Source organism: Gallus gallus, chromosome 4 (genome assembly GCF_016699485.2).
Source record: "Gallus gallus isolate bGalGal1 chromosome 4, bGalGal1.mat.broiler.GRCg7b, whole genome shotgun sequence".
In the NCBI taxonomy this organism is placed as follows: domain Eukaryota; kingdom Metazoa; phylum Chordata; class Aves; order Galliformes; family Phasianidae; genus Gallus; species Gallus gallus.
This window is the reverse complement of record NC_052535.1, coordinates 4,962,428-4,987,755: the sequence shown is the minus strand read 5'-3', so window position 1 is coordinate 4,987,755 and position 25,328 is coordinate 4,962,428. Positions and strand designations below refer to the sequence as shown.

At 48.0% G+C, this 25,328-nt stretch overlaps 3 protein-coding genes across 6 annotated transcripts in view; 2 read left to right on the top strand and 1 right to left on the bottom strand.

Annotated features, from left to right (window-relative positions):
* MCF2 (MCF.2 cell line derived transforming sequence) overlaps positions 1 to 8,039 on the top strand; it is a 50,109-nt gene extending 42,070 nt beyond the window's left edge. For 2 of the 4 annotated variants that reach the window (XM_015278484.4, XM_015278485.4), the window contains 5 exons: positions 79 to 185; positions 260 to 372; positions 652 to 764; positions 2,024 to 2,124; positions 6,106 to 8,039. In XM_015278484.4, coding sequence (XP_015133970.2) covers positions 79 to 185; positions 260 to 372; positions 652 to 764; positions 2,024 to 2,124; positions 6,106 to 6,146 — 475 coding nt within the window. In that variant the 3' untranslated portion in view covers positions 6,147 to 8,039. Of the gene's footprint in view, positions 1 to 78; positions 186 to 259; positions 373 to 651; positions 765 to 2,023; positions 2,125 to 4,370 lie in introns of all 4 variants that reach the window. The other 2 variants (XM_025150042.3, XM_025150041.3) reach the window with 2 other exon arrangements.
* Positions 8,040 to 8,417: 378 nt separating this feature from the next.
* On the bottom strand, positions 8,418 to 21,170 carry F9 (coagulation factor IX). Its single transcript, NM_204343.2, has 8 exons — positions 21,063 to 21,170; positions 18,814 to 18,977; positions 18,507 to 18,531; positions 16,289 to 16,402; positions 14,633 to 14,761; positions 12,736 to 12,986; positions 11,238 to 11,355; positions 8,418 to 9,128 (listed from the first exon to the last, which is right to left on the bottom strand). Exons 1-8 carry the CDS (start codon positions 21,127 to 21,129, stop codon positions 8,581 to 8,583), a joined length of 1,416 nt encoding a protein of 471 aa, NP_989674.2. The 5' UTR covers positions 21,130 to 21,170; the 3' UTR covers positions 8,418 to 8,580.
* FGF13 (fibroblast growth factor 13) overlaps positions 12,076 to 25,328 on the top strand; it is a 272,223-nt gene continuing 258,970 nt past the window's right edge. The window contains exon 1 of the mRNA XM_046939966.1: positions 12,076 to 12,279. The gene's annotated coding sequence lies outside the window, so the exon portion shown is untranslated. The remainder of the gene's footprint in view (positions 12,280 to 25,328) is intronic.

Genomic DNA, 25,328 nt, shown 5'->3' with positions numbered 1-25,328 from the left:
TCCTGCTTTACAAATCTTCATGGAGTTTAGTTTCATTTCTCACGTCCAACGAATATATCTACATATTTAATCTTCCAGAAAGCAGCAGAGAGCCTCCATAAGCTCAGAAGAGAACGACTCAGAGCGCACCAGCCCGGTACCGTTGGACAGCGTGCTCCTGTCACCCCAGAGCAAACCCCACAGAAGTATGGCAACTCCCTTCCTTCGGGGCACTGTGTGGGCACAGGGTTCCCCAGCTGAGCTGCATGCTGTCTTGCAGGCTGGCCAGGAATGTCACAGTCCCTGGAGATCTGTGAGGGGCTGGAGGAGTGGTCGGGTAACCAGTACCTTTCCAACTGCTCGGACACTGAAGAGGAAGAGGGGAACCAGCTGGTTAGTACAGAAGTGAAAAAGCACCAAAGCTTGAGGTTTTGATTGCTTTGCTTTGCTAGGTTTCACTGGATGATGGTTGTATCATCTCAGTGTCTCCATTTTTCTGTATCTCCATTTGGGGAATGAGGAGATATCAGACAAGTTGTTTCAATTCCTTGAAACAATTTTAATTAAGGTAGCTGGTAGTGCTCTATCACATTCCCTGCGGCAGTCAGAAATAAGGGCTGTGTGATACTGAATGTAGCTCAAGTAGATAATTTTTTTCTCTTTCTGCCACAGTCTCCAGGAAAATACAAAGCCCTTGCAGACTGCAAGAGGAGAGGATCAGAGGATCTGCTGGTGAAAAATGGGGATGAAATTCAGCTTTTGCATGAAGATGGCGAGGGACAGTGGTAGGTATTTTAGGATTACTTTGCCTTATCTCTAAAAGCCTGCATAGCAGTGCCATGCTGCCTCACCTGCCTGGTGGTCCACTCCTTGCAGCTTCTGATTAGGTTTCAGTCTATTCCAGAAAGCCAGAGAATTCATTCCCTTTCCAAGTCTAGGGACCTTACACACTGGTTTGGACTTGAAAAATGTGTTTGGACTTCCCTTGCCATGGGTATGTGGGTGAGCTGTGTTACGCTGACATCTCAGCAGCCCCTTGGTAGTGCTCTTCCAACTCAAATGGGTGGTTTGAGTGAGAGCTCTGTGCCTACTTGGTGCCTTCTCCAGCTCAGCTGTTGGCTTTGTTCCTCTGGGTTTATTAATAGCAATATTGAGTGATTACAAGACATTTTCTTCCCACAAATGGCTGTAATGAGCCAGTGTTAACTGGTTAATAGCTGCAGACCATCTTTCAGTTGTATTTAAAGCTGTGGCTTGTAGGAATAGCAATTCACAGCTGGTTCTCTCCTTGTAACTGGGAGCATTGGCTAGGAAATTACTATACCCCATGTCCTGCCTGTTGAACCATTGGTCTCATTGTCTCAGAGGGCAGCATGCCCTCTTCTGATTTTTGCAGCATTTTGGCCAACTTTCCTGCCTGTAGTTCCTTTCCAGGCTGATTTCTGACTAGCTCTCTTCTGCCAGCCTCTCCTTAGCATAAACACACAGACACAGCTGCCCTATGGGGGATTCATGGCCAGCATCTACAGCCCTTACGCTTCATGGGAAATTCAGTTTGCTGTTAGCAAAAAGAAGATAGAAAGCATCTCAGTCGTGCTGCGTGCTCACCACCCTTTGTAGCAGTTTTAGCCAGTGCCAGGCAGACATTTTTCAGACCAAATGTATTTGTTAGCTCAGATCTCACTACATGAGCAGGAAAGTAAATGTCCTGGGCTTCATTGGTAGTCAGTGGAGGGAAACAGGCACTTCTGGAGAATGATGCAGATCCCAGGCAGGGTTACTCATGCTCTGGAGAGCCTTGTTCCTCTCCATTAACTAGAGAGGGGCCCAAGGCAACTGTGTTCCTGATGAAGGTTTTTTAATTAGTTGCCTAAATTTAGTTGGGTGGAATACTTAAATGCATGCACAGCTCCTGTTGAAATGCTCCCCTGATTTGAGCAGACTGTTGGTTTGTACTGACTGTCATGTAAAGTGTGCCCACTGCCAGTACAAAACTGCTTGTGGGCTGATGTGTTTCTTTTACTAATACTGTTGTTGTTCAAAGGTTGGTGAAAAACCTAAACAGAAGAAAAGAAGGCTGGATCCCTGTCCACAGTCTGCAGATAGTAGTCGGTGATTGTAGATTTCGGAATGCCAAAGTTGCAGGTATCATATAATACACGTAATAGAAATATCTCAGAACTCTATTCAGGTCTTTTAAGCCATTTGTACTACACTTGATATACTCAATCTGGCTGCATTTGCCTCTGTAGTAAAAAAAAAAGAAAAAAAAAGAAAAAAAAAGAAAAAGAAAGAAAGCAGCTACTCCAAAAAGCCTGCAAAAGTAGTAAATTAAGCTACTGCTTTTTTGTGAATTTCTTTTTTCTTAGCACCTTAAGACACTTCTCTGACTTTAGGCACTAGTCAGTTAAAAGAAAAGAAAAAAAACCAACACTTAAAAGCATAGGTTTCATTGCAAGAGCACTGGGTAGAAGATCTAGGAGAAGAAATGGAGTCTGATCAGGGATTCCCGTGACTGTTTTGCCTTCTTGCTGCTGTAGCTCAGACCCCATGTGAATAGGATGCACCTAGGCAAAACCTCCTCATGCTGCACAAGATGCTGTGGCCTGATCCAAAGCACGTGGAAGGAGGGCTTCAGTTCTGCGCTTGGTCAAGCCTTGCTCTTGCACTCGCTGCCGATCGATGCTTGTTAATCCATCATTAAAATAGTTTATAAACGAGTTACCAGGTTTTAGTGAAAGGCTTCTAGTCTTAAAAATCATGTTTCTCATTTTCTAGTTGTAAATATACATAGGTTAGGAATAGCAGATGACACAAGAAAATGCCTTAAGAGCAGCCCATTACCCTCACCATGTATTTGGTATCACCACTCCATGGTTTTTCATTACCGTGCTGGAAATGGGGGGCTGGGATTGTGGCTGGAACAGCTCAGAACACACACAGAAAATTCACAAAGATTTTGTCCATGAAAAAGGAAGTCTGGTTATCTCTGGGTCCACAGTCTGTGGTTCCTCCAGCCCTGAAAGCACCCTGAAAATAGGATACTGGTTAACTTTGAATGCTGGCTTGCTTTGTCAGTGGTCATAACCCCCAAATCCTAGAGACCTACAGCTCTCCGTTGGTTTACAGAGTCACTGAGTACAAAGTAAGAAGAATTTCACAGGACAGAACCACAGAAAGCTGCTGCTGTACATCTCACACTGCTGCTCAGATGTTTGTAGCTGTGTCACCAGAGTCTGGCAGCAGTGCTGAGGCTCAGTTTTCCCTGTTAAGATTGACTTTGCTCGTTCTCTCTGTTGCTGATTGTGTATGCAGTCTCTAGGCATGGTTCTAATTTTACACGCACTTCAGGCAACGCTGTAGGATGGTGTAGGATGTTTTCTCTCCATTTCCTAGAGTTATTCATAGAGCTTTTCAGTGGCATGTCCTTACAGCCATCACGCACTTGCACTATAAAAACCGATTTTCAGACCGCACCTTTGTATTTAGCAAAGCTGTTCCTTCTGTGTATAGGTCATTTTATGCTGTGGGTGATTTTATAGCCATTAACTGCTCTGGGATGTGGCTTGGTTTGGGGTCTGTTTTCTGCTTCTTCAGAAGATGGAGCTCTTGCTCCAGCTCTGCAAGAAGTTCTTCCACCCAGCCTCCCTTGGAGGAAGGACAGGCCAGTCCTGATAAAGAAAAGACACAGTTTGGCAGCTGAGCAGTGAAGTGGGCTCAGGAGGGCACACCATAACCCACAGATTTTCTAAGCTGCGTGTGGGGTTCTCAGAAGCTGAAAGCATGCAGGGCTGGTTCCTGTGTTAGTGCTTGGCTCCTGGTCCCCACGGTCACTAACAACTTATAGTTACAGGAAGCTTTTCTGCCCATTTGAAGTTATCAGATAGGAATTTGGTAAATGTCCCACTACCCTGCCATTGCCAGCTTTGCAAATACACTGTCCTTCTGCACCAGGCCTGCCAAGGGAGAGCCTCTGTGCAAAGCAGGATTTGAAACAGCCAAATGAATCCCAAAAATACAGATGCTTTTTTCCTTTACTTCTTCACTGCTTGTGCAGTTAATTTGCCTTATGGATGAGTGGTTACTATTGGCAATGCCATGTAACGGCTGATAAAGAGAGTACTTAGGTCTAAATCTCTATTGCAGAGGTGGGAGGGAAAACCTTATTAAACTTTGTGTAAATCTTGGCCTGGATTTAAGCCAGGAGGCTTTTGGGGAGGAAGATAACTGGCTCGGAGTTCATTTTGAATAACAGTTTTTCCTCTGTCGTGCCCCTAGCTATAACTTCTGAAAACAGTCCTTGCTTCTTTCTTCTGAATAGATTTGTTTCCTGTGCAAATCTGTGGTGCTTTTCCTTATGTGTGTGCCATAGCAATAGTTCTGTATCGCAGATGTTAACGCATGGATCTCATGATGGGAGAAGTTTGGTGAGAACTCTGCTCAGAGAAAGCACTGCTCAGGCAATAGTGGTTGCATGTTGCTCATTTCAGATGCCTTGCTAAAGCATAAAATGATTTCTGCATGTATTAGGGAGGAGTCATCCCTGTGTAAGATGCGCATCCCTTGGAATGTCAGGGATGTAGGTTAGAATCCAAATTCTTAGTCCACAACAGGCTAGGAAGCAAAATACCTCTGCAGGTCCCCAGGCTGCTTATACTCCACAGACCACCTGCTCCTGTGATCCAGAGAACTGACAGCACCTGTGTCACTGAAGGGAAAACCATGTTACCTCCAGCTGTGCTGCAGCACCCAGCTCAGCAAACTGAGAGCTGGGACAGTACTGATGAAGTCCGTGCTGAAACCCAGTGCAGATGCATGACGTTTCATCTCAGTGACACAGTGACAGTGCAGGAGCACGACAGCTCCCCTCTTGTGGAGGCTGAGTTCTTGTTCTGCTCTTCCTTTCTCTCAGCAGTGGTAAACAAATGCAAGCAAAGGAAACATCTTGTTCGCTCTAGAATTTTCACGTCAGAGCAAAATGAGGCCAATGCATTTCCAGCCTTTTTCATCTGACCTTTAAAATCTGGGCAGAGAGATGGTTTCTGATTTCCACTGACTGCATGAAGGTTGTGTGAGGCTGATTTCCTTCAGTGAGAGCATGAAACGGAGCAGAATTGAGCCCAAACCTGAGGAGTGTTCAGAGCAGCAGTTGGAAGATGCTCCATGCTAGGGCAGGTGCTGGCACCCACTTGTTTGCTGGCACCCAGCATGCAGGCAGCCACAGTGCTCTCCCTTTGCAGTGTGATGTAGGTCTGGCCAGGTTCCTGCTCCTGTGCTATATGTCAGACATCTTCTCCTTTTGTTCAACATTCCACTCGGCTAATTCTCTCTTCCAAGCCTTAAGGGGATCCCTGTGTGTGTTTGTGCACGTGTGAGTGTGTGTGTGCTCTTCATGCTAAGCTGCCCCTCACTTGGACTGCCCGGAGTACAAAGCTTGTGCACCCGCTGCTCTGGCCGGCCAGGGCAGTGGCATTGGCCTCTTGGCTGAGCTTGAGGCAACTCTTTACATAGCACCGTGGGCCACGCAGTCCTAATCTGCCTGATGAGAGTGCGTGGCTGAATGCCTGAGCTCTTGCAAAGTAGCGTAAGCATGTTAGCTGAAATGTGCAAGTTTTGTGTAAGTTCTGTTTAAAATGCCACTTGTCGTTTTGCAAATGTAGCACAGCTGTTTGCACTGTTACTCATGCACTTTAATGATTGCAGCCACAGGCTTTATGTGAGCAGAATTATTATGCAGGGTCCGTTTAAGATAATGTTAATTTTTGCCTTTGAAACTTAAGCAGGGTCTACATTTACAACCAGTGATGCCAGCCGGCCTCATAGAACAGCTATTTTGTGGCTGTAGAAAGCCATTTTGCAATGACAAAATAAGGATTCTAGAGACGATAACCGCTGGCCATGCTGTGATAATCAAGTGATAGATTACAGAAACAAGTCAAACCCTGTGGTCCTGCCTCAGCCAAGGCTCTCACTGAAGCTAATGGGAGCTCAGCTTTCAAGGGAGAACCACGGGAGTGTGCTATTTTTTTTCTTTGATGTTATACAAATGTTACATGATTACAGGGAACAATGTGTTTCTTGGAATAAGATGCTTTAACATTAACATCATTCTTCATTACTTTATAGATGCTGCCCTGTGTAACACGCGAAAGTTTAGTTCCCCTTGAGTTAAGGGCGAACTTGTAGCATCCTGGTTTTGATGCTCTTGGAAGCTTTCAACTACGTGTTACAGAGAAATAGCACAATAGTTGGAGTTTTCCTGTACTATTCATCACATTCACAGAGCTCCACAGCTTCATCCGCACTGAACGGGACCGGGGTCCTAAGCAGCTTCTCATAGTCATAAAGGAAGCCATTCTCAGCTCCTTTTCTTTCCCCACACTATGGAAAGTACAGTGTTTCATTATTTTTACCTGCTGTTTTCCATGGCATCCATCATGTTTCATCAGAGAAGTCCACTGCAGTTTCCAGACACCTTGTGTAGATGCTTGAAATTTCCTCTGCAGGTTGAAGGCTTTATCTGCTTATTAGCTGGCAACTGTTGAAGCTGATTGCAAATAAAAGAGTTGAGTTTTGGTAAACCAAAAACAGACAAACAAAAACCACCAACAAAGAAGCTGTATGTTCTGCTTAATTGATTTTATGGATGGCTTTTTCTTAAAAATCTACTTCAGCTATGTGAATGTAATGTTCTGTGAGAGCATCACCTGGCTGACTCACGTGGAAGATGCAATAATGCTAAAGATCCTTTATTTGCACTTAGGGTCTGAATCCAGCCCATTGCAGTCAGTCCCATTGATCTCAGTGAGGTTTGGATCAGGTCGAACTGACAACTCAGGGTTGTCGCCAATCACTTTAGGGTCCCACAGTGTCCCAAGGCTGAAACCTGTATCTAGCAAGTGTTGAAGTTTACATTAAATATATGTACTTTTGGAACACGTGCCATAAATCAAAGTTAAATGTCCATGTTTGCACTAAGGATGTTCATGTGACAAGACTGTACTTTTCAGCATCTTTAACGATAATGCATCAGTTGTATTTTCAAGGAAGAAAAGGAATGTTGAACTCTCAGTTTAATTTTGTGTTCCTTTGTCTAGTTTTGCTTTTGTAGAACATAGGTGCAGGTGGTTTGACTTTTAAGCAGATGCGTGCAAAGAGCATCTGACCGTTGAGAACAGGGTTGATAGTATGCATGCCTTAGAGGATGTGCTCTGTCCCGTTGACACAAAATGTTTTATACCATGGGCTGAAGGGGGACCTTTGTGTTCTGACTTTGATTTGTGAGCCGTCAATTCTTAGATACAGTATCAAGCTGTTGAGTTCAAACACACTGAGTGTTTTCGGTGACCGCTTTTGTATGGAGGAAGGGTTGAACTGCTCCTTGGCTGTGGCTGCCCCGGGGGTTCCCCTGGGTTGGGTGGCCAGTGCTGGGGGCAGCCCCATACATCCCCAAAGCAGGACCACTGAGTCTGTGCTGAGCAACACTGCGAGACTTAGAAAGATCCCAGTGTTCCTCAGCCATTGGGAATCAAACCAGGGAGGTTTTAAGTCACTGGCGATTATTTCTGCCTGTTTTAAAGCTGGTCACGGTGCGCTCGCTAGGTGGAAAAGTAGGATTCTCTCAAGTTAGTATGGGGGTTATTTATGGTGGTAACAATTCTTGTGGTACCAGTACACGTTTTGAGGTACAGCTGTAAATACTCGTCTCAAACACAGCACACACATTGCGTATGAAATGGTTTTAATCTTTTTTCTGTCTTCCATAGTTTTAAATCTAAGCTTTGGTTAATTTATGAGATTGACTCGCTCTGCAACTCTGAATGTACAGTCTGAGATTTTTAACATTTGGAACTTTGCACACGACATGGTCTATTACCTTTAGGTATGCTGTTGAACTAGGCTCTTCATGTACATGTTATTATGAATTACAGTAGAGAGTTTTCTCTGACTGCAAGTTTAAATGAACGATACTGTATATGTACCTGTAAAAAAACAAAAATGTGTTAAATCTATATTTAAAGATTAAAGAGTTGTTAAATAAATTCATATGAGAATATGCAGTTCTGTCCAAAGACACCTCTGCTATGGTTCTGAAAAAATTCTGAGTGTTGGCTTTATTTCATTTCTTTGGAACAAATATAGGATTCACACACACGTCTTGATTTGAAAACGAGCGGTGACAGAGGCTCCCATCAGCCTCCTGCTGGATGTGGTGGCAGTGAGATGGGTGAGGCATCTCAGTGCTTATCCTCAGGTCTGAAATAGCAGCTGCTCCCGAGCACTGCTTGCCTTGCATCCCAACGGGGCCGTGCAGGCTGTGCCGGCGCCACGTCCTCCATGTGGTGCTGTGGGGAAAGGGGATTGTGGTGGGCAGCCGTGGGTGTGTGGGGTTTGGGGGACATACCCAACGCTGGAGCATGCAGGAATGCAGTCACAGGTAATTAGAAAGGCTTTTTATTTCCTTATTGCCACGTTTACACCGGGTTCTCTTCCAAGAGCAGAAATTAGTTCACAGAGAAACGATTATCAAAACACAATGATTTCCGAGACAGTTCCTGTGGCCTCCCCCTGCACAGTCCCTCCAGCAGCACATTGCCTCACTTAGGTGAGCCTCGTGGTTTCCCTGATCCACTTCATGTACTTGGCGACATTGGTGTAGATGCCGTACTTGCCCGGCTTGGCGCACTCCTCGCCCCAGCTGGTGACCCCCGTCAGAAACCAGGTTTCCCCGATGCTGTTGGTGTAGGGCCCGCCGCTGTCCCCCCCGCAGGTGTCCTTCCCCCCGGCCGTGTAGCCGGCACAGAACATGCTCTGCAGGATGGTGGTGGAGGTGCTCTTCAGGCAGGTCACCCGGTCCACGAAGGGCACGGTGAGCACCTGCAGGACGATGGCGGAGCGGCCGCGGTACAGCATGCTGCCCCAGCCGCTCACCGTGCCCGGCCCGTTGCTCAGCAGGTTGTTGGTGAAGTCCCGGCTGCCGATGCAGATGGGGGTGACGTAGCTGTTGAAGGTGAGAGGCTGGTCCAGCTCCAGGAGGGCGATGTCGTTGTGGTGCTTGTTCCTGGTGCGGTTGTAGGTGGGGTAAGGAAGGATTTTAACCACCTGCCGCCGCTGCTCTGTGTGGTCGTCCTCCTTCGTGTTGTATTCACCTGTGGAGATGAATGTGTGGGCCCGGTGACAGCCGTGTCCTCCCGATGCCATCTCGGTGCTCCCACAGCCCGGTGCCCGGCCTGGGGGCCCTCAGGTGGCACTGCCTCCCCAGTCCCTGCAGCCAGCGGTGTGGCACCGGGCCCTCAGCAGCCCAGTGAGTGCACAGCCCCTTCAACACATGGCAACCATCACCGCAGTGCCTCAGAAACACAGACCGAGCGGTTGCGGCCCAGAGGGTTTTGCCGAAGCGTGTGGCAACGTGTTAGCTGAACTGAGCGCCCTCATGGCAACGCTGCCCTAGCAGCAAAGGGAAAGGCCTCTAGCATTAGGAATCTCTGTTCAAAACCACTGCTCGTTAGCCACCTGGCCCCTCTGCAGACCCACAGCTGGTGGGGCTGTAGGGGTAGCACTGCCCCGTGGGTCCCAGGGCACAGTTGCAGGGTGCAGCTGCCTCTGAGTGCCTGCAGCTGCCTGCTTCCCTTTCACCCTGCCTAACAACAGGTGGAGGGAGAGGGAATGCTGTGGGGCTTGGCTGTGGCATTTGGTGCCAAGCTGAGCTCCTGCCTCACCCACGGCCCGGTGATGCTGAGGGCAGGATGGCTTTTCTCAGCCTGAGAGGCACAGAGCATGTTTAATCCATGCTGCAGCATTTCCCTGTGCCCTGCTGTGATCTCCACAACATCCGATCTCCTCTAAGCAGCATCTACGGCAGCCCTGGCTGTGCCCTGTGCCCATGTGTGCCCGTGTGTGTCTGCGAGGAGCGACAGGACCCAGCAGAGAGGTGAGGCGGTGCTCCAGGCTGTGCTGTGCTCTGCCTGGCCGAGGTGGGGCTGCTGGCTGTGCTGCTGCTCTGATTGCTAAGGGTTTGTTTTTTTGCTGCAGTAGCAGTGTGAGTGTCAGCTTCTTTGCAGGCTGCATTTCCACAGTGTAAACGCAAGAAGTGGGGGGAGACTTTGAGAGGGCTTTACTTGTGTGACAGCTGCTTGCTATTGCTGGGGACCCGTAGATATGCTTCAGTGATGAAGGTGGAGAGGCAAAGAACTGGGGCTGGGAGTGCTTCTTCCAGCCCTGCTATCGCTCTGTGGGCCTCCCAGTGTGCTACGGACAAAGCTGAACATTTAGCATGAATGGAGGTGAAGGATTCACGTGTCACCCGTGCACTGTGCCTGGTGTGGGCACTAATCCAGCAGTTCCCGAAGCCCTGCAAAACCATGTTTTGCTCACTTGATTTGCTACCTGCCCCAAATCCTGCCCTGGAAATAGAGCAGTGCTGCAGGGCGGCGCGCAGGCAGTGCACGGGGAGCTGAGCTGGGAAGGGGAGGGAGCCGGCGTGCAGATGCAGTGAACACAAAACATCTGTCTGGGGGAAACGTGCTTTTCTGGAGGAAAACACTGCATTGAGAATTGTGTACTTTCTCGTGTTTGTGGGTGAGGTTCTGGGCTTTGTGCCTGAAGGCAGGTAGGGAAATAAAAGAGCTGTGTGCAAGCTGCAAGCCTCCTGTTGCCTGCACAGGGCAGGGCTTTGGTCCCACAGCACGAGCACCACGGTGCAGCACGGCTCGCAGCCCGGGCTCAGCTGTGCTGCTGCAGGAGGGGAAGATGCAGATGGAGCCCTCTTGATAAGCCAATTTCTGTAGATATGAACTCAGTGTTTCAAGGCTCAGGTAGAATCTCATTTTTGTCAGTAATACAAGAAAGTGAGATTCTTCCCTGCCTCCTCTGAACGTTGCCTGTAGCTGTTACCAGCTCCATCGGCGTGTTTCCTGCACTGGGTAATCATACTGGAGGAAAACAAGTAATTTGGGGAAGATGACTCTGCCATAGCTGTAAAACATGGCACTGCACTGCTTGCCAAAGCCCTGCGCTGAATGATCAGCGGGCAGAGTGGTACAGCTGGGTACCAGGAGTGGGGGGGAAACACCATTTGTCAAGGGGAGATAAATTCGTTTTGTGAAGCTGCAGCACCCCATGCCTTGCGAGCGGGCCCTGCTGCCTCTCTGAGCTCCTGCAGAGCCTGCTGGAGGGGCACTCTGCCTTTGGGGTGATCTCCTTCCAGTCGGGTTGAGGTGCTGACATCACAGAGCGGCGGTGCCACCCGCAGTGCTCACCTGCCACAGCCGTGACGTTGTCCCCTGGCTCCAGGCAGTGCGCTGCTGTCACCACCCATTTCTCATTGATAATGGACCCTCCGCAGAAGCCCAAACCTCTGCTGTCCACCAGGTGAACCTGTGGGAGCAGAAGGAAACCGCAGCTGTGTGGTCCTGTGCCAAGAGGTGCAGGGCATGGGGTTGGCTGTAGGGTGGGTTGTGTTCAATTGCACAGAGCCGGTGCTGCTCCAGCCGTGCCAGGAGCTGCTCCCTGCGTGCCCCTGTGCCCCCGTGCCCCCACCCCGCTTTGTCCAGTGCTGTTCGCACACTGCTGGTGCCCCTGGATGACCTCTGCTCCAGGCTGGGGGTCAGACAGCCCCAGCACAGGGTTCGATTCTTGGATAGTCCTGCTTAGAGCCAGGAGTTGGAGTCAATGGAGTCTCATGGGCCCCTTCCAACTCAGGCTATTCTGTGATAAACTCCACTTTAACGCAGAGTTTCCCAAATGCACTTCCATACACGCCTCATAAGAGTGCTTTTCGATGACCAGAGAAACAGGGGGCGAGCTGCTAAGTCCCGGTACCATATGAGCATCCGGTGCCCTCCCACTCACGGGGCCCGAGCCAGGACATCCCTTACGCTAAAACTTCTAATTAAATCCATCAGCCGACTCGTTGAGCTGTACTGAAAAGATGGATTTCCTTTCCGTTTCACCCATTTTGTCCCTCCCACGCGGCACGGCATCCTGCCAGGCTTCCCCCCCCCCCCCCGGCCGTCCCCCCCCCCCGGCCGTCCCCAGCCGCCAGCCACGGGATGGCAGCACCGCTCGCTGCTCGCAGCCTGGTCCGCTCGGCGCTGCGGGCTTTCTAAGGCTCTTTGCTGAGCCCTGCAGCCAACCCGGGCCCCGGGGAGCGCACAGCATCCCTCCCGCGTGCTGCCAGACCTCTGCGGGATGGGCACCCTCACCTGCCAGGCGATCAAAGGGCGAGCAAAGTAACTGGGGAGGGTTGTGCCTGGTGAGGTGGAGGTCCTCGTGAGCACAGGCAGCCTCAGTGGGCTCACAGTAAGTGAATATGCTTTCGTTGCGGGTGCTCATTTCTTAGGTTTAGGTTTCTGGTACTCCTCCTGGCTGACCTGCATGAATGGGCCCTACAGGTCATTGCCACAGCCAGCGCTGGTCTGTGCCAGGGCTTGCAAGACAACGGAATCAGACTATTACTTTGAGAAGATATTTCCCATCCATTCAGAAGGGCTTCACCAAAAAATGGAGCTGTGTGGCCCTTTGCTAAGCGTACTGAAGCCACTCTGACTTTTAGCTGCTTGCTGGGATAGGCTCCCAGTCAGAAGTTTTGCTGCTGTGGCACAAAACCACGTGCAGAGAGAAGCCGCGTTCCTATGAGATGGGAGATCTCATAGTAAAGCAGCCTCGGAGGCAGGTTTCAGCGTGATGGGAGGTGAGCGTGGATGCAGAGGGAGCTAATGGCAGTGACTGATGGGGGCACATGGGAGCAGCCCATACCTGCCATGGCAGCTGGCCCTTCACGCTGTCGTATCCCCCGACCACCCGGGTGTCGTTCTTTGTTATCGGCACGATCTTAGCGGGGGCGGCGCTGGTGGTGGGGGGCGGGGGTGGCTCTGTGATGTCGAGTGCTTCGTCGTGAGCGTCGTCCTCGTCGTGGGCGGTGATGTTCCAGCGCTCAATGGTGTTTTCGGTGCGGGTGACCTTTCCCCTCATCTCCGGAGCTGTGATCCTCCCACAGGGATATGGCACTGGAGGAGAAGCGGACGAGGTTATGCCCAGCAGTGCAATGACTCTGAGAGTCACAGCAAGGGAAGGAGCAGGCGAGGAGATGCGTGTAAGTGCAATGACCGGCGCCCAGAGCATCCATGCAGACAACACGCAAGAGCAACAGAAGCAGAACGTGTTTTAGATGTGAATTGTGAACTGCTTTCATCAAGAAGGAAGCTTGCAAGAGAGAGGGCACGCTGGACAGGGCGGCACAGCTGTGCCTTTATTTAGCAGAGCACAGGGGTGCGTGCCTGAGAGCTGCGCGCTGGGCAGCCCGGCTGTTGGCTGACATTTCTGCAGCTAGTTGCTCCAGAACAATGAATGTCCAGCTGGGAGAGGGCAGGAAATAATATCTGCCAGTTGTACAGATAATCCTGCTTGGCACCAAGGTGAGGAAAACATTAATAAACTCATGCTCGAGTTTAGATTCTCCTGTTAATGAAGACCTCATCTGTGGGCTCATTTCAGCTGAGCTCTTCCCGTTTCTCTCCTACGCAGTGTGTGCCGAATTCCTGCTGATAGTGGCAGTCAAAATAGTAAATAGCATCAGGCATTGTCTTTCATCAGAGAAGCTTTTGACAGCACTGTGCAAACAAACGTTAGTGTAAAATCAGATGTGAGCGTGGCCTACAGAGATTTCACATTTGCTTTAAAAGTCCACGTTGGGAGTAGGGCTCCAATAAGTGATCAGTGAGGGAAGGTACTATCAGGAGGCTGGGCTGGGGATGAAGGCTTCAGAGCCAAGAAATGTTAAGCTTTTGCAGGAAGAGTAATTACCTGATCTGAAAGATGGTCTTATTGCTAACAGTGAAACTTTCTGGTCCAAAGGACATACCTCCGTTAGCAGAAAGCATAAGAAAGTATCTCAGGCTGAGAGTCTGATTGCTGAAAGTCAGCCCTTCAGGGGTTCAACCCATTCCAGGTGGCATATCAGCTACACTCACGTGTCGGAAATATGATGGTACCAAATGTTACCTTGAGCTTAATTGACAACATTTTTTCCTCTAGTCAGTCTCCTCTTCCCTCTGCTGTGTGTGCTTGGCTCAATGAACTTGCTGTGTTGGGTTGGGATTGAATAAGCTGGTGTAGTTTGACCTGTTGTAACAGCCCAGGAGTGGGAAAAACTCAGGGAGTATGATTTACAGGATGAAAGATCGTCTGTTGTCCCATAATAGCCTGGGGCATCCTGGGTGGAGGGTCAGTAATGAAGTAGTAGCTATTGGAAGAAATAGCTCAGCTAGCTCAGCCTGAATGGACACCTGTGTACATACTGGTATCGCCAAGCATAATAGTTATGTCTCCAAAAAATTACTGATCCCTATCTGGAAATATAAGATGTGCCTTTGTGAGCAGCCCTCTGAAACGGGCATTTGCCTTCTGTGTGAAGTTCCGGACACCTGAGCTCCTCTCCATGCACCTGGGCTAAAAAAAGGATGCTTAGACCGTGTCTTTCAAGTGCAGCCTCACATCTGCCATTGGGAAAGCGCAGCGTCAGGCTCTTTACATCTGCTAAACAAGAGAACAAGGTTGGCTTCCAATCTCGTTTCTCTGACATTCATGTCCTTAAGCCCAGGAGAAGACCTTGGAAACTTTAACCCAACTCTCTTAGAATGCATTAAGGTTTAACCTGCAGGTTTACAGGACTTTCCGTCTTCATGAAGCTTGTAGCCACTGGCGCAGGAGCACACAGCCTTCTGTGGTGTGTCATGCCTGCAGAAGTGCTCGCAGCCCCCATTTTTCGTAGCACAAGTAGAGTCTGAAAGAAATCAAAATGAGATGCTGAAAGCTCTTTGACGTGGCCCTGGTGGGAGCTGTATGGACCTGGGCCTTTGGGCTCAGCCTGTGGCTGCCTACAGCTGTTGCAGACTGTGCTTGGCCACAAAGAGAGCATCCTCTTGCAAATCCCCACCCTGTTCGTGGTAAGGGAGTGCTGAGCACCTCTTTGGGACAGCAGGGTGAGGAAATGGCCACGAGGCCCTACAAGAAGTGCTGCTGAGCCCCAGCAATCCCTGCGTACCAATCCTGGTGCAATTGGAACTACTCAGCCCTACAGAGCCATCTGAAATTTGGCAGCCTGACCCTAAAGGACTGCTGCAAATATTTGGTTAAGAGCCACGTGATTTCCCCACTACTGTGCTCCCCTCCAACCCCCGTGCTTACAGAAACCCAGCCGTGGTGCAGGTGCCAGCAGAGAGCACCCTGTGCCCTGTGGGTGCCCCAGGAAAGCTTTGTCTTGGGATTACTGCTGGGCTCTGAGTTTGAAACCACATGCTCTTCCTGACACACCAATGGATGGGCGAAGCCTGGGGTGGAGGACCCATTTCAGTGGGACAGCTTTCAGCATCCATAGGGCAACCACGGCTTGGCGAGCATCCCAGTGCACAGCGGGCACCTTCTCCCAGCCCACCCCTCATTGCCACGGGACCGCCATCCCTCAGAGGTGGAAATGCACCCATCTGCAGGCACCCTTTTAATTCTCAGTGAGTTTTCAGATCGCTTCACAGCAGATTAACTCCACTCCTACCTCCTCAAGGACACCTCCCTTCCTGTAGCCATTTTAATGCCATCATTTACTATTTTTACAGAGATCCTTTTCACGCCTCACTTCGGGCGCTATTTTTGCTTCTGTCTCGCTTCCATGAGAAATCTGCAGTGAGACTATTTAAATCTGATGCAGCTTTGAAATGCTCTTTTTAACGTACGCTCCTCTCTTGCCAGAGCAGAAGCACAACTAGAAAGAGAATCTTTTATTAGTGCAGTGAGTCTACCACATTATGCGAGTCGCACAGCCTCTGATTATATTATAAGAGCTGAATATCCCTCTTGCTTAAATTATCAGCTGTTTGGTTTTCATAGACTCCTCAACCCGTCAGGAAAATATTTGCCTTTTGTTTGCCTTTAGAATCAAGGTTGCTGGTGGTAATTAGGATTACAATGTTAGCGGGGGGCCATGGCGGGGAGGTTGCCACAGTCCTGCCCCACTCAGCATCTGGTGTGAGGGTGGAAAGGAGTGAGAGCGCACGGGGTGAGTGAGCCCCATGTAAGAGCATCTTGGTGCTCTGAAGGGGATGGCAGAGGGGGGAGACATCTGCTCCTAAACACCAAAGCACATCCCCTCACGGTCCTGCTGCCTGCAGGCTAAGTTAGCACATTCATACAATGTCTTACAGCAAGGTGTGGTGCGTCTGAAACAGCCATTAGGATGAAAATTTTTATGCCCACTTTGATCAGATGCGACTTCAAAGAAGGCAGAACAACCACGGGACGTGCCCCTTGTACTTACCTATCTCACAGTTCCTGCCTCCATAACCAGGTGGGCACATGCACTCATAGGAGCTTACTCCGTCCTTGCACACGGCTCCATTTTTGCATGGGTTGGAGTTACACTGATCTCCATCTTTGAGAGAAGACAGGACAATTAACAAACACGAGCATCCACCACATCTGGTGGTGGCCAAGTGCTCTGTGCAAGCCTGCTGTTAAAGGCAAGCGGGAGGCTGCATGCCTTCCATCTTTGTGATGGAAAACAAGTTCAACTGTGGCACACAAGCGCACAACAGGCAACGTCAGCACTGGGGGAACATCAGCAACAGTGCTTAATCCAAAGGCCCGGTTATATATGCTGTCTCCTATTGGATTCGTTCTGCCTTTTTAATCTCACTCATGTGATGTCTCAGCAGGATCTCGTGTCTTGGCTTGGTTGCACAGCTGAAGTTTGAAGACTTGTGGTTGGGTTTTTCTCATCTGGATTTGTTTGAACACTGCTGTTCCTCTCTGTGTGTTGGGTCTGGAGAACTCTTTGAATGCTAGGGCTGTGAGCCTACTTGGTTTCTTTCTAAGCATTTCACTACTCTTAGCAGGCCTAGATTTTTCTTAGTGTGCCCAGGCTTTTATTCACCCAGTTGTCTGCATCTGAGAAACCAAGGAGTAGAAATGCCTGATATTGCAAAGTTGGTGGTTTGGAGTAAAGAGTGAAAAAGGAACATTAAATCACAGGGAAGGGTGCTTTGAAATGGCAATGCAAAGGCAACAAGGAATGAGCACGTCTTCCTGCATTTGTGTCCTATCAGTAAGCCTGACCATTAACGATGCCTTGAGGAAGGTGCTGGAATGCAGAAGGCAGCCTGCAAACAAGGACAGAATGGGATTGTCTCGCTTAAGGCATGATGTTGGGGTTGGCACAGATGGTTTGGATTGGATGGTGATTGCTGCTGCCGGCTGGGGAGAGCAAGTGGGGTTTGGAAGCTCAGGTGTGAGGACTGAGCTCCTGTAAGCTGAGCAGTAGGGCAGGTCTCTGGATGACAGTGAATAGATGGTGTTCATTATTTCTGGAGGGCTAATTGGTTCCAGGGCCAGGGAAATAAACGCAGTGTTGAATTTCATCAGTTGGTTTTTGTCGTGGAAGTGCTAAGTCACAGCCTGAAGCAATGACTGAGCACCTGGTGAGAAGGCGGAGCCAGGCCAGGGGAGCTCAGGTGCATGCAATGAACCCAAGCGACTGGAAGGGGGTGGAGCCAGGATCCATCCCTTCCCCGACCTCATCTAAGGGTTGGTAGTGGAGGTGAGGGAAGCTAGTTGGAGATCCCTGCATACCTGAGGCCTTCAGAAGGTAAGCAGCTTCTTTCTTTTATTTCTGTGCACGTGGTTGTTGTGTTTGGGCAAATCCTGACTTGCTGCAGCCTGGGACCTTGCTGCTCTGCTGTCATTGCTGTGCTTTCCATCGCATTACAGTGTTGCAGAAGGCAGTCCTACAATGCAGGACTGCATAACTTCCAAATAATCTGAATTATTTAAGGCTTCTTAGTGAGATGTTCTCGGTGCTTTGCCAGTCTACAAAGCAGTTCAGTTATCAAAATGTACTTAAAATTTGCTTCACATGTTTTAGTGGGCATTCAAATTTTTTTTTGGTAAGGAATCATTGGAGTTTGGGGTTGAAAGGGGGGAAATAAATAATGGGGGGGGGGAAAAAAAATGAAGAAGCGAAGCTTTGGGACCACTGGTGTGAATTGCAAACAGCTGTTTGCTGTGGCCATGTTGAGGGTCCATTTATCGTGGCATTTCCAGGGATTCATACTGAGCCTGCGTGTGGCTGTGCTGTATCTGGAGATCTCTGCTTGAGAACAGAGCGTTTACTACTTGGAGGGGTGCTGCCTCTTATTGTCTTGTTCTGCTCCATGCTGCAGCTGAAACCAGAAGCCCAGAAGGTGCCCTGGGCTCACTGGATGCAGCAGTCTGTGTGAACTGTTTTCTTTTCAGTGAGATTTCTGCTGTTTGTTCCAAAACCCCCCTGCTTGTATATAGAAGAGGCTAAGTAATTTTTTCCTTGTGTTTCTTATACAAGTGGGATGGGTATAGGCTGAGCAACCACAGTGTTCAGGGTGTGTGACTCTGTGATAAAGCAGTTCCTATACGCTGAAAAATATTTCTTTCCATAAGCATCTGCTGGTTATGCACTGAGAGATGAATATTATGCATGTGGATGCGAAGAAAGCAGCTCTTACCAATGTATATTTTCCAAAATTCCATCTGCAAAGGAAAAAAAAACAAAGAAATAAATCCCTTTGGTTTCTATTTCCTGGGCTTAAAAGAGTGGCTCTGAAGCCTTGAAGGGAAACAACCACCTCAGTAGTCCCAGTGGTGAGCACCCAACCCCTAATGAGGTTCCCCAGCCCAACAGATGGATTGTGAATGAGAACCAAGGGCTGAACCTTGCTCTTCAGTCCTCCCCTCTCTGTGCTTCACCCCAGCGCTCCGTACAGGTGAGGCCCAGAAGGAAGCTTTTGGCTGTTTTGCAGCAGGGATGCTCACCGTTTTCTCTGTGTTCTCAAACACTTCCCGGGCTTCTTCAAAGCTGCATTTTTCTTCTATGCATTCTCTCTCGAGGTTCCCGGGAATTAACTCTTCCAGCCTGTTCGAATTGCCTCGCCTTGTCCTGCTCAGAACTGTGCTCGCCTCTTTGTTCTCAATGAAGACTGCAATTAGAAAAGGAAGCCGGGTTGCTGAGGGGCCGTGGGGTGGGCAGCAGGGCTCTGCACAAAGCCCTTCTCACGAGTCCATCATCCCCCATTGCCCCACGGCCAGCGATGTTTCAGGAGCATTATTGCCTACTTGAGGTTTCTTTGTTGTCTTAATTTAACTGCAATCCAGTGGACCAAAGCTGGGGAACCTGGAGTCAAAGCAGTTGGTAGGTGAAACTGGCTGGTGGCAGGAGGGTGATTAGGAGCACAGAAGCTTAGCAAATGGTGTGAATACCTCCTGTCATAGATGCCCAAACTGGAATAAGCTATTCAAGAAGGGAAAACCAAAGGTTTTCTCGTGCTGCTGCTTGGAGACATCTAGTATGAACACAGAAATTGAGGCAAGGTGGTGTGAGCACTGCTGGCCCCAGGTCCAGAGGGGACGTTCAGGTTGCCACCAGCCATTCAATGGTGGCCACCTGATGACACGGTCCATCATGGTGCTCTCCTAGCCAGCACTGACCTTGTTCCCCAGGTTGGAGGAAGCATTTCTGTCTCTGTGCCAGATGCAATTCTAATCGTTTTTGCAACGATTTTAATCGCTATAAAGCAAGCTTGCACCTCTGCCTTCCTTATGCTTTCAGTTAAAAAGAAGGGGAGTGCATTAAAATCCTGATGTTCATCTAATTGTTTGGCAGTAGTTATTGATGGGTGAAGAACTCTGGCTTGGTTTAAACACTGCAGCTCCTGTGGGCTGTCTGATCCCCCTCCCATCTGCAGGACTGGGGTTTATATGTGGTATATGAAAGTCATTGGAGGAGACCCTCTTTCCTCCTCTGGCATGAACCCAATCTGGGCTGAAAAGGTTGGATTGAGGGAGATGGAGCAGCCTTCATTGGTTTTGTAGCCCTGTTGGGTTCTCCCTGAGGTTAGTGCCTGGAGAACCAGACGTGGGCACAGCTGCATGCTTCTCATTGTGGCTGCATTTCATTAGGTCTCCTCCTTTGTTTCTTCATGGTGGAACATGCTAGGCAACTGCCATAATTAACCCATTTAATGGAGAGATCTAATTTTAATGAAAGCCACTTCTCCTCTATCAGACCCGTCTTGATTTTCTTGATGTTTACTAATCCCACATGCTGCTTTATAGGCAGAACTTGATTTGAACTGAAAGTGGTAGACCTGTGGGGTCACACACAAAGTGCTCGCCCTCCCACCAAGCATATGCTCATGTGTGGCTTAGCAATTTCTAACTCAGTACCTGGAAGAGTGAGGGGATCTTTGGGCTGGAGATGAGACCTGTCCTGCCACCCGAGTATTAAGTTTTCTAGGAAATACACCTGGGTGGATGGTGACTCTGTTCACTTTCCATTGATAAGCAAGCACTTTAGAAAAGTACTTTTTTTTCCCCCCTTGTTTTACCTGTTACTTGCAGTGTTTTAATAAAAGAAGAAAGGCCTTGCACCAGCCAAGTACTTGCACTGGAAGTGAACCAGCCTCTGCTGGAACTGTTGCTGCTACAGATCAATCATGCAGCAGCCTGCATTACTACGTGTGATTACCCACATCCATCAACTACTCTATCGTGTCTACAGTTTTGGCTGCATCTTACAGCCTTTGTTAAATGCGTGCTGGGTTTGGCTTTAAACATTTCCCACCGTGGCAAACCCAACGACTGTTCTATGGATGCGAGTGCTGTATTCCAGGAAGAAGTGATGGCATGCAGAGGCTGTGGATGTTACTCCACCAGTGACATGTCCCCTGTTTTTCCTTTTGTGTGTGGGTGCGTGTATTCTAAATGGCTGAATCAAGATCTGAAGGCTGTACAATTTCAAGAGAAATCCCATTCTTAAAATTAATCCCTGTGAAACTTCCTGTGTTTAAAAAAAAAAAAAATGCAAAAAAAGCAACGTGAAAGCTCAAAAAAGAGCCAGAGCTTCAAATAGAGGAGCTCTGAAATGCTGCGGTCCCACTGACCCCTTGTCTCTCATGAGACAGCACGAGTTGTCCCACTGTGAACTGACAAATGGACCCTCTGTCTGTGCCAGTAGCCCCCACCCCCAGAAGCAAAGGACTTCCTAGGTTTTAAAATGAACCCACCTGTACTTTCGGCACCAAGAAAAGCTTCCAGAAGACAAAAGGAGAGTATGAGGGGAATTTTTGCCATCTTCCTCCCACTGCCCAAGCCTAGGAACAAATTGTTCTGGTGGTGGAGTTCGGTCAATAGTTCCAAAGTGCAAGCTCCTGTTTGTTTGCTCTGGGTAACCCTTTAATTTAAGGTCCCCAGATGTGCCATTGCTGAGACTTGGAATGGCAGCAAGGGTGTTATTTGAGGGGGCACATACATGCTGAAGAAATATATTAGGTAGCTGCAGCCTTTGGGGTCATCTGATGCCCTATAGGACGTTGCTGACAGGTTTGGAGGTTGAGCAAGGCACAAGAATATGTTAAGCCAGCTCCAGTAACCTCTTCAAAGCACTGGGTTGCCCATTTCTGTCCAAATGATGTTATTTGCCACATAAAATCGATAGTAGCGCTTTCAAAGCCTTCAGCAGAGCCGACACTTCCAAAAGGGCCGGCACAGAGTCACTTGGAGATGACCCTACAAGTGCTGTCACTGGAGCAGGGAGAGCGAGCAGACTTCTGGCTGCAGGTTCACCATCTGCTCTTGCTTCAGACTGACCAAAAATAAGGTTTCCATCCAAAACCTTTAATGTTTAATGGTGTGTTTCTTATAACTCTTAAAAACAACCCATTTATTCCCTTTTGACTCTCCCTTAATGTGAAAGTGAGGAATTTCTTTGGGGAAAATACTGGATACTGTAAAAAATGAAGTATTCATTTCTGGAAAGGTCAAAACGAATGCATTCAAAGTTCTCCCCTCCTCTCTTTCCTTGAGGAGTTCTAGGGAAAGCGAGCTGACATCATTCACCCCACTCTGGAGGGGGCTTGTGGGCTTTTTGCCAGTGGCCTGCTCTTCTAAACCTGCTTTCCAATTGCAGCTTATCCTGTGCACAGTGCAGAGCTGGTGTCCAGCATCGCACCCATGCATGATGAAGGCTAGCAGGCTTTGGCGGCTTGTTAAAGCACAAGGGCTGGAAGAGGAGCTGGCAGCTCTCGTTAGTTCTCAGCAAAGCAAGATGGATACGGTGCTGTTGTCAAAGCAAGATGGATATTCTGCTATTGTTGATGCAAGAGAATCCCACGGTGCGTTTCACAGCGCCATGAGCGTTCCCAGACAGGCTGGCTGCTTTGATGGGAAGCGGTGTGCTGTGCTGGATGTGCTGTGTCTCGCAGGCTGGAGAGCTCTCTGTTGCTCTGAGGCTACAGCAACCCTTGGGTAGTTGTTAGAGTGTTTGCTCGAGCTTGTGAAACATCAATTCTGTGCAATCAGTCAAAAAATGTAGAAATGTTCCTTTGTGCAGCAAATGTAAGGGACGTTTATGGTTGCATGGAGTTACTTTTGTATGCAGAAAGGAGCATCAGCTGTAGGTAAATAGGAGATGCTGAATTTGAGTTACAGCTCTGTGAGATCCGTGCTGCCTTGGTAGGAAAAAATCCTATATTTTTTTCTTTCCTTGAGTAAACAAAAGGTCCCCGAACCAATAATTCATCTTGTTTCCTCTTGCTCCACTTGAAATGATCTTTATTCATCACTGACAGTAGCTTTTGTTATCAAATTTCTGTGGCAGATAAATGAGTTTGGATGAGGTAATGTGCTACTGATGTAAATTGAATGCAAAGTGAAGAAGGTAATGATCATCTCTCATTTTCTGTGCGTAAGAAAATGCAAATGGGAGAAAATAAGTAGAGCTAAAGTGCTGAAACAATACATCTCCTATCAATAAAGAAGAGTGTAGAGAATGGCCTGCCATAACAAAGGATAATTGAAATCTCATTACTGCAAATATTTTACTTCAGAACATGGGTCAGTCAAATAATTTTTGGTTTATTGTGCATATTTCACACGTAATACTATTCGCAACATTATGGCTAATTAATCTCCACAGAAAATGCCAAAATCATTAGAAGAAACAAGGCTATTAACACAAATAATTCCTATTGTTTACTACTATTGCTGTCAACTTCTGGGGCGCCGAATTGAAAGCTAAGTGTTTATTTTTATTTGTTTTGAAACCAAAATCCCCAGAGTTGTGATCGCCACCGTGAGCGCTTTGGAGATGAAAGCTTTGTTGTTTAGGTGGATGACATCAATTAAATACCTGATGTGGGTTTGTTTTGATTTGGTGTTCTATGCTCTCAAATGAAGAGCATTGAAAATGCACAGTCAAGCTGTGCTTCCTCCTACAAAGAGATGTCTATGAGACGTCCCTTCTGGTTTGAGGTGTTAGCTTTGGGGCTATTTTTGCTTAAGGTGATGTTGCAGCAGGGGAGGTTTGGGTTGGATGTTAGGAAAAACTCCTCAGAAAGAGGAGAGAGGCACTGACATGGGCTGTCCAACCTTGGAGGTGTTCCACAACTGCAGAGATGTGGCGCTGAGGAATGTGGCTATGGGCATGGTGGGTTGGGTTGGGGTTGGACTTGGGGATTGTAGAGCTCTTTTCCAACCTTAATGATTCTATGATTCTACTCTCCAGGCTAAGGAGTCTAACGTGCTGGTATATATAACGTGCTGGTATACCTGTTTCTTCTCTTTTGGGGTCTATTGGCTTGTTATAGATCTTGTTATTTTCTATGTCCGCAGTTGGAGTGGAAAATGCAAATTCCTTCTTGGAAGGAAGTGTGAACTTCCTAACCTGAAGAACTGCCAACAAAGAATTGGTAGTGTGTGTTGGGCTGGAGGATGCAGCAGAACAGGGAGTGGCAGCAGTTAGCATGTGCTGGAAACATCACGTTCCCAGCAGGGCCATCACCTTAGGCCTGGGAGCTGCTGGTCTTTCAGAGAAGCTTTCCTTTGCAAAGAGAAATGAAGTTTATGAGAAGTCAGAACAAGAAAGGTATTTCCATTTTAATCTGATTTTTTTTTTTTATGTGCTCTTACTGCACTGATCAATAATGTTAAACAGGCTGATGACTTGAGGATCTTGTTAAAGGATTGCTCATAATCTCCCTTGTCTCCAAATGCACTGTTTTATGTGAAAAATCCTTCTCAAAACCTTAAGCAAATTCCAGTTTGCCTTTGCCCTCTAGACAGCTGTAGTAAGTAATCTTTCCTTAACCAACAGCAAACAAGCTATTTCTGAAATAACAGTGAAAGTAATGCTTGGACTTCATTTTCTTCCCCTCTTTATTTGGTTAGTGTGAAGTCTCAGGCCTTTCTCTGTGGGAAATTACCCAAACGTGGAGCCAGCACAGCCATCATGCCCTTTGCAGTGCTGATCATCCCATCACAATGATTAACTTACTGGAGAAAGTAGCAGTGATGGCAGTGTGCAGTCAGTTTGTCCAAAAGCAGGGTTGGCTCTCAGCTCTGAAAGCTTCTCCCCTACTCTCCCATCCATCTCAGGGCTTTTGGTTCCTGCATTGGATGGTCTTATTTTGCCTTCACGTGAAGGTTCCAATGCCTGTGCCAAGGAGCAAACTCCTGTTGCTGAATTCCCTCCGGATGCATCCATCACAATTAGCATTTAGGCTCTGTCCCTCCCATTTGATTCAGTTTTAATTAGGCTCCTGCACAGGAGCACAGAGCAAACTCTGCTTTCATCTGGGAGATCCAGTGGCTGTGAAGTATTTACTGGAAGTAAATAACTGTCAGAAAATAAATAAGTCCCTGACTCTACATGAGCGTAAGAGTGCTTTGAAATAGTCTCATTCAAATAAAAGCTCCTCATGTTGAGTGGCAGTAAGAAACAGCAACACAGGCAAAAAAATTCCCAGTGTAGAAAGTAAACAAAATTACTAATTCATGGAGCAGCACGTTTCACAGTAGCAGCTTTAATATCTTTTTCAGTTTGATTTAAAATAGACAAGATTAAAAGGAAATCTGGATTTGGTTTGGTCATCGTCTCAGAAAATAAAGTGCAAGCACAGATAGCAGTGCGGAGCTGCTGACGTTATTCTAAATTTAGAATTCAGCATCTCCACTTCAAACTGGATAAAGCAATGAAACAAAGCTCTGAGAATGAAGCAGCTCCTGCGGATTTTGATGGGTCAGCTAGATCGCCAAACTCAAACATCATCATACAGACCAAAAAATAAATTAAATGTAAGCTTGAAAGTTGGCTTGCCACTGTCTTGGCATGAGATGACATAATCTTTATAATAGGCCAGGCACAGATGTAGGATAGAGGTTTGTCCTGCTGCAGGCTTGCTGACACAAACGTGAGCTCTGGAGATTGCTTTGAAACAGATCTCTGCAAGATGTTTCTCGATCCTCCAGTAAACCCATCACATCCATCTGCTGAT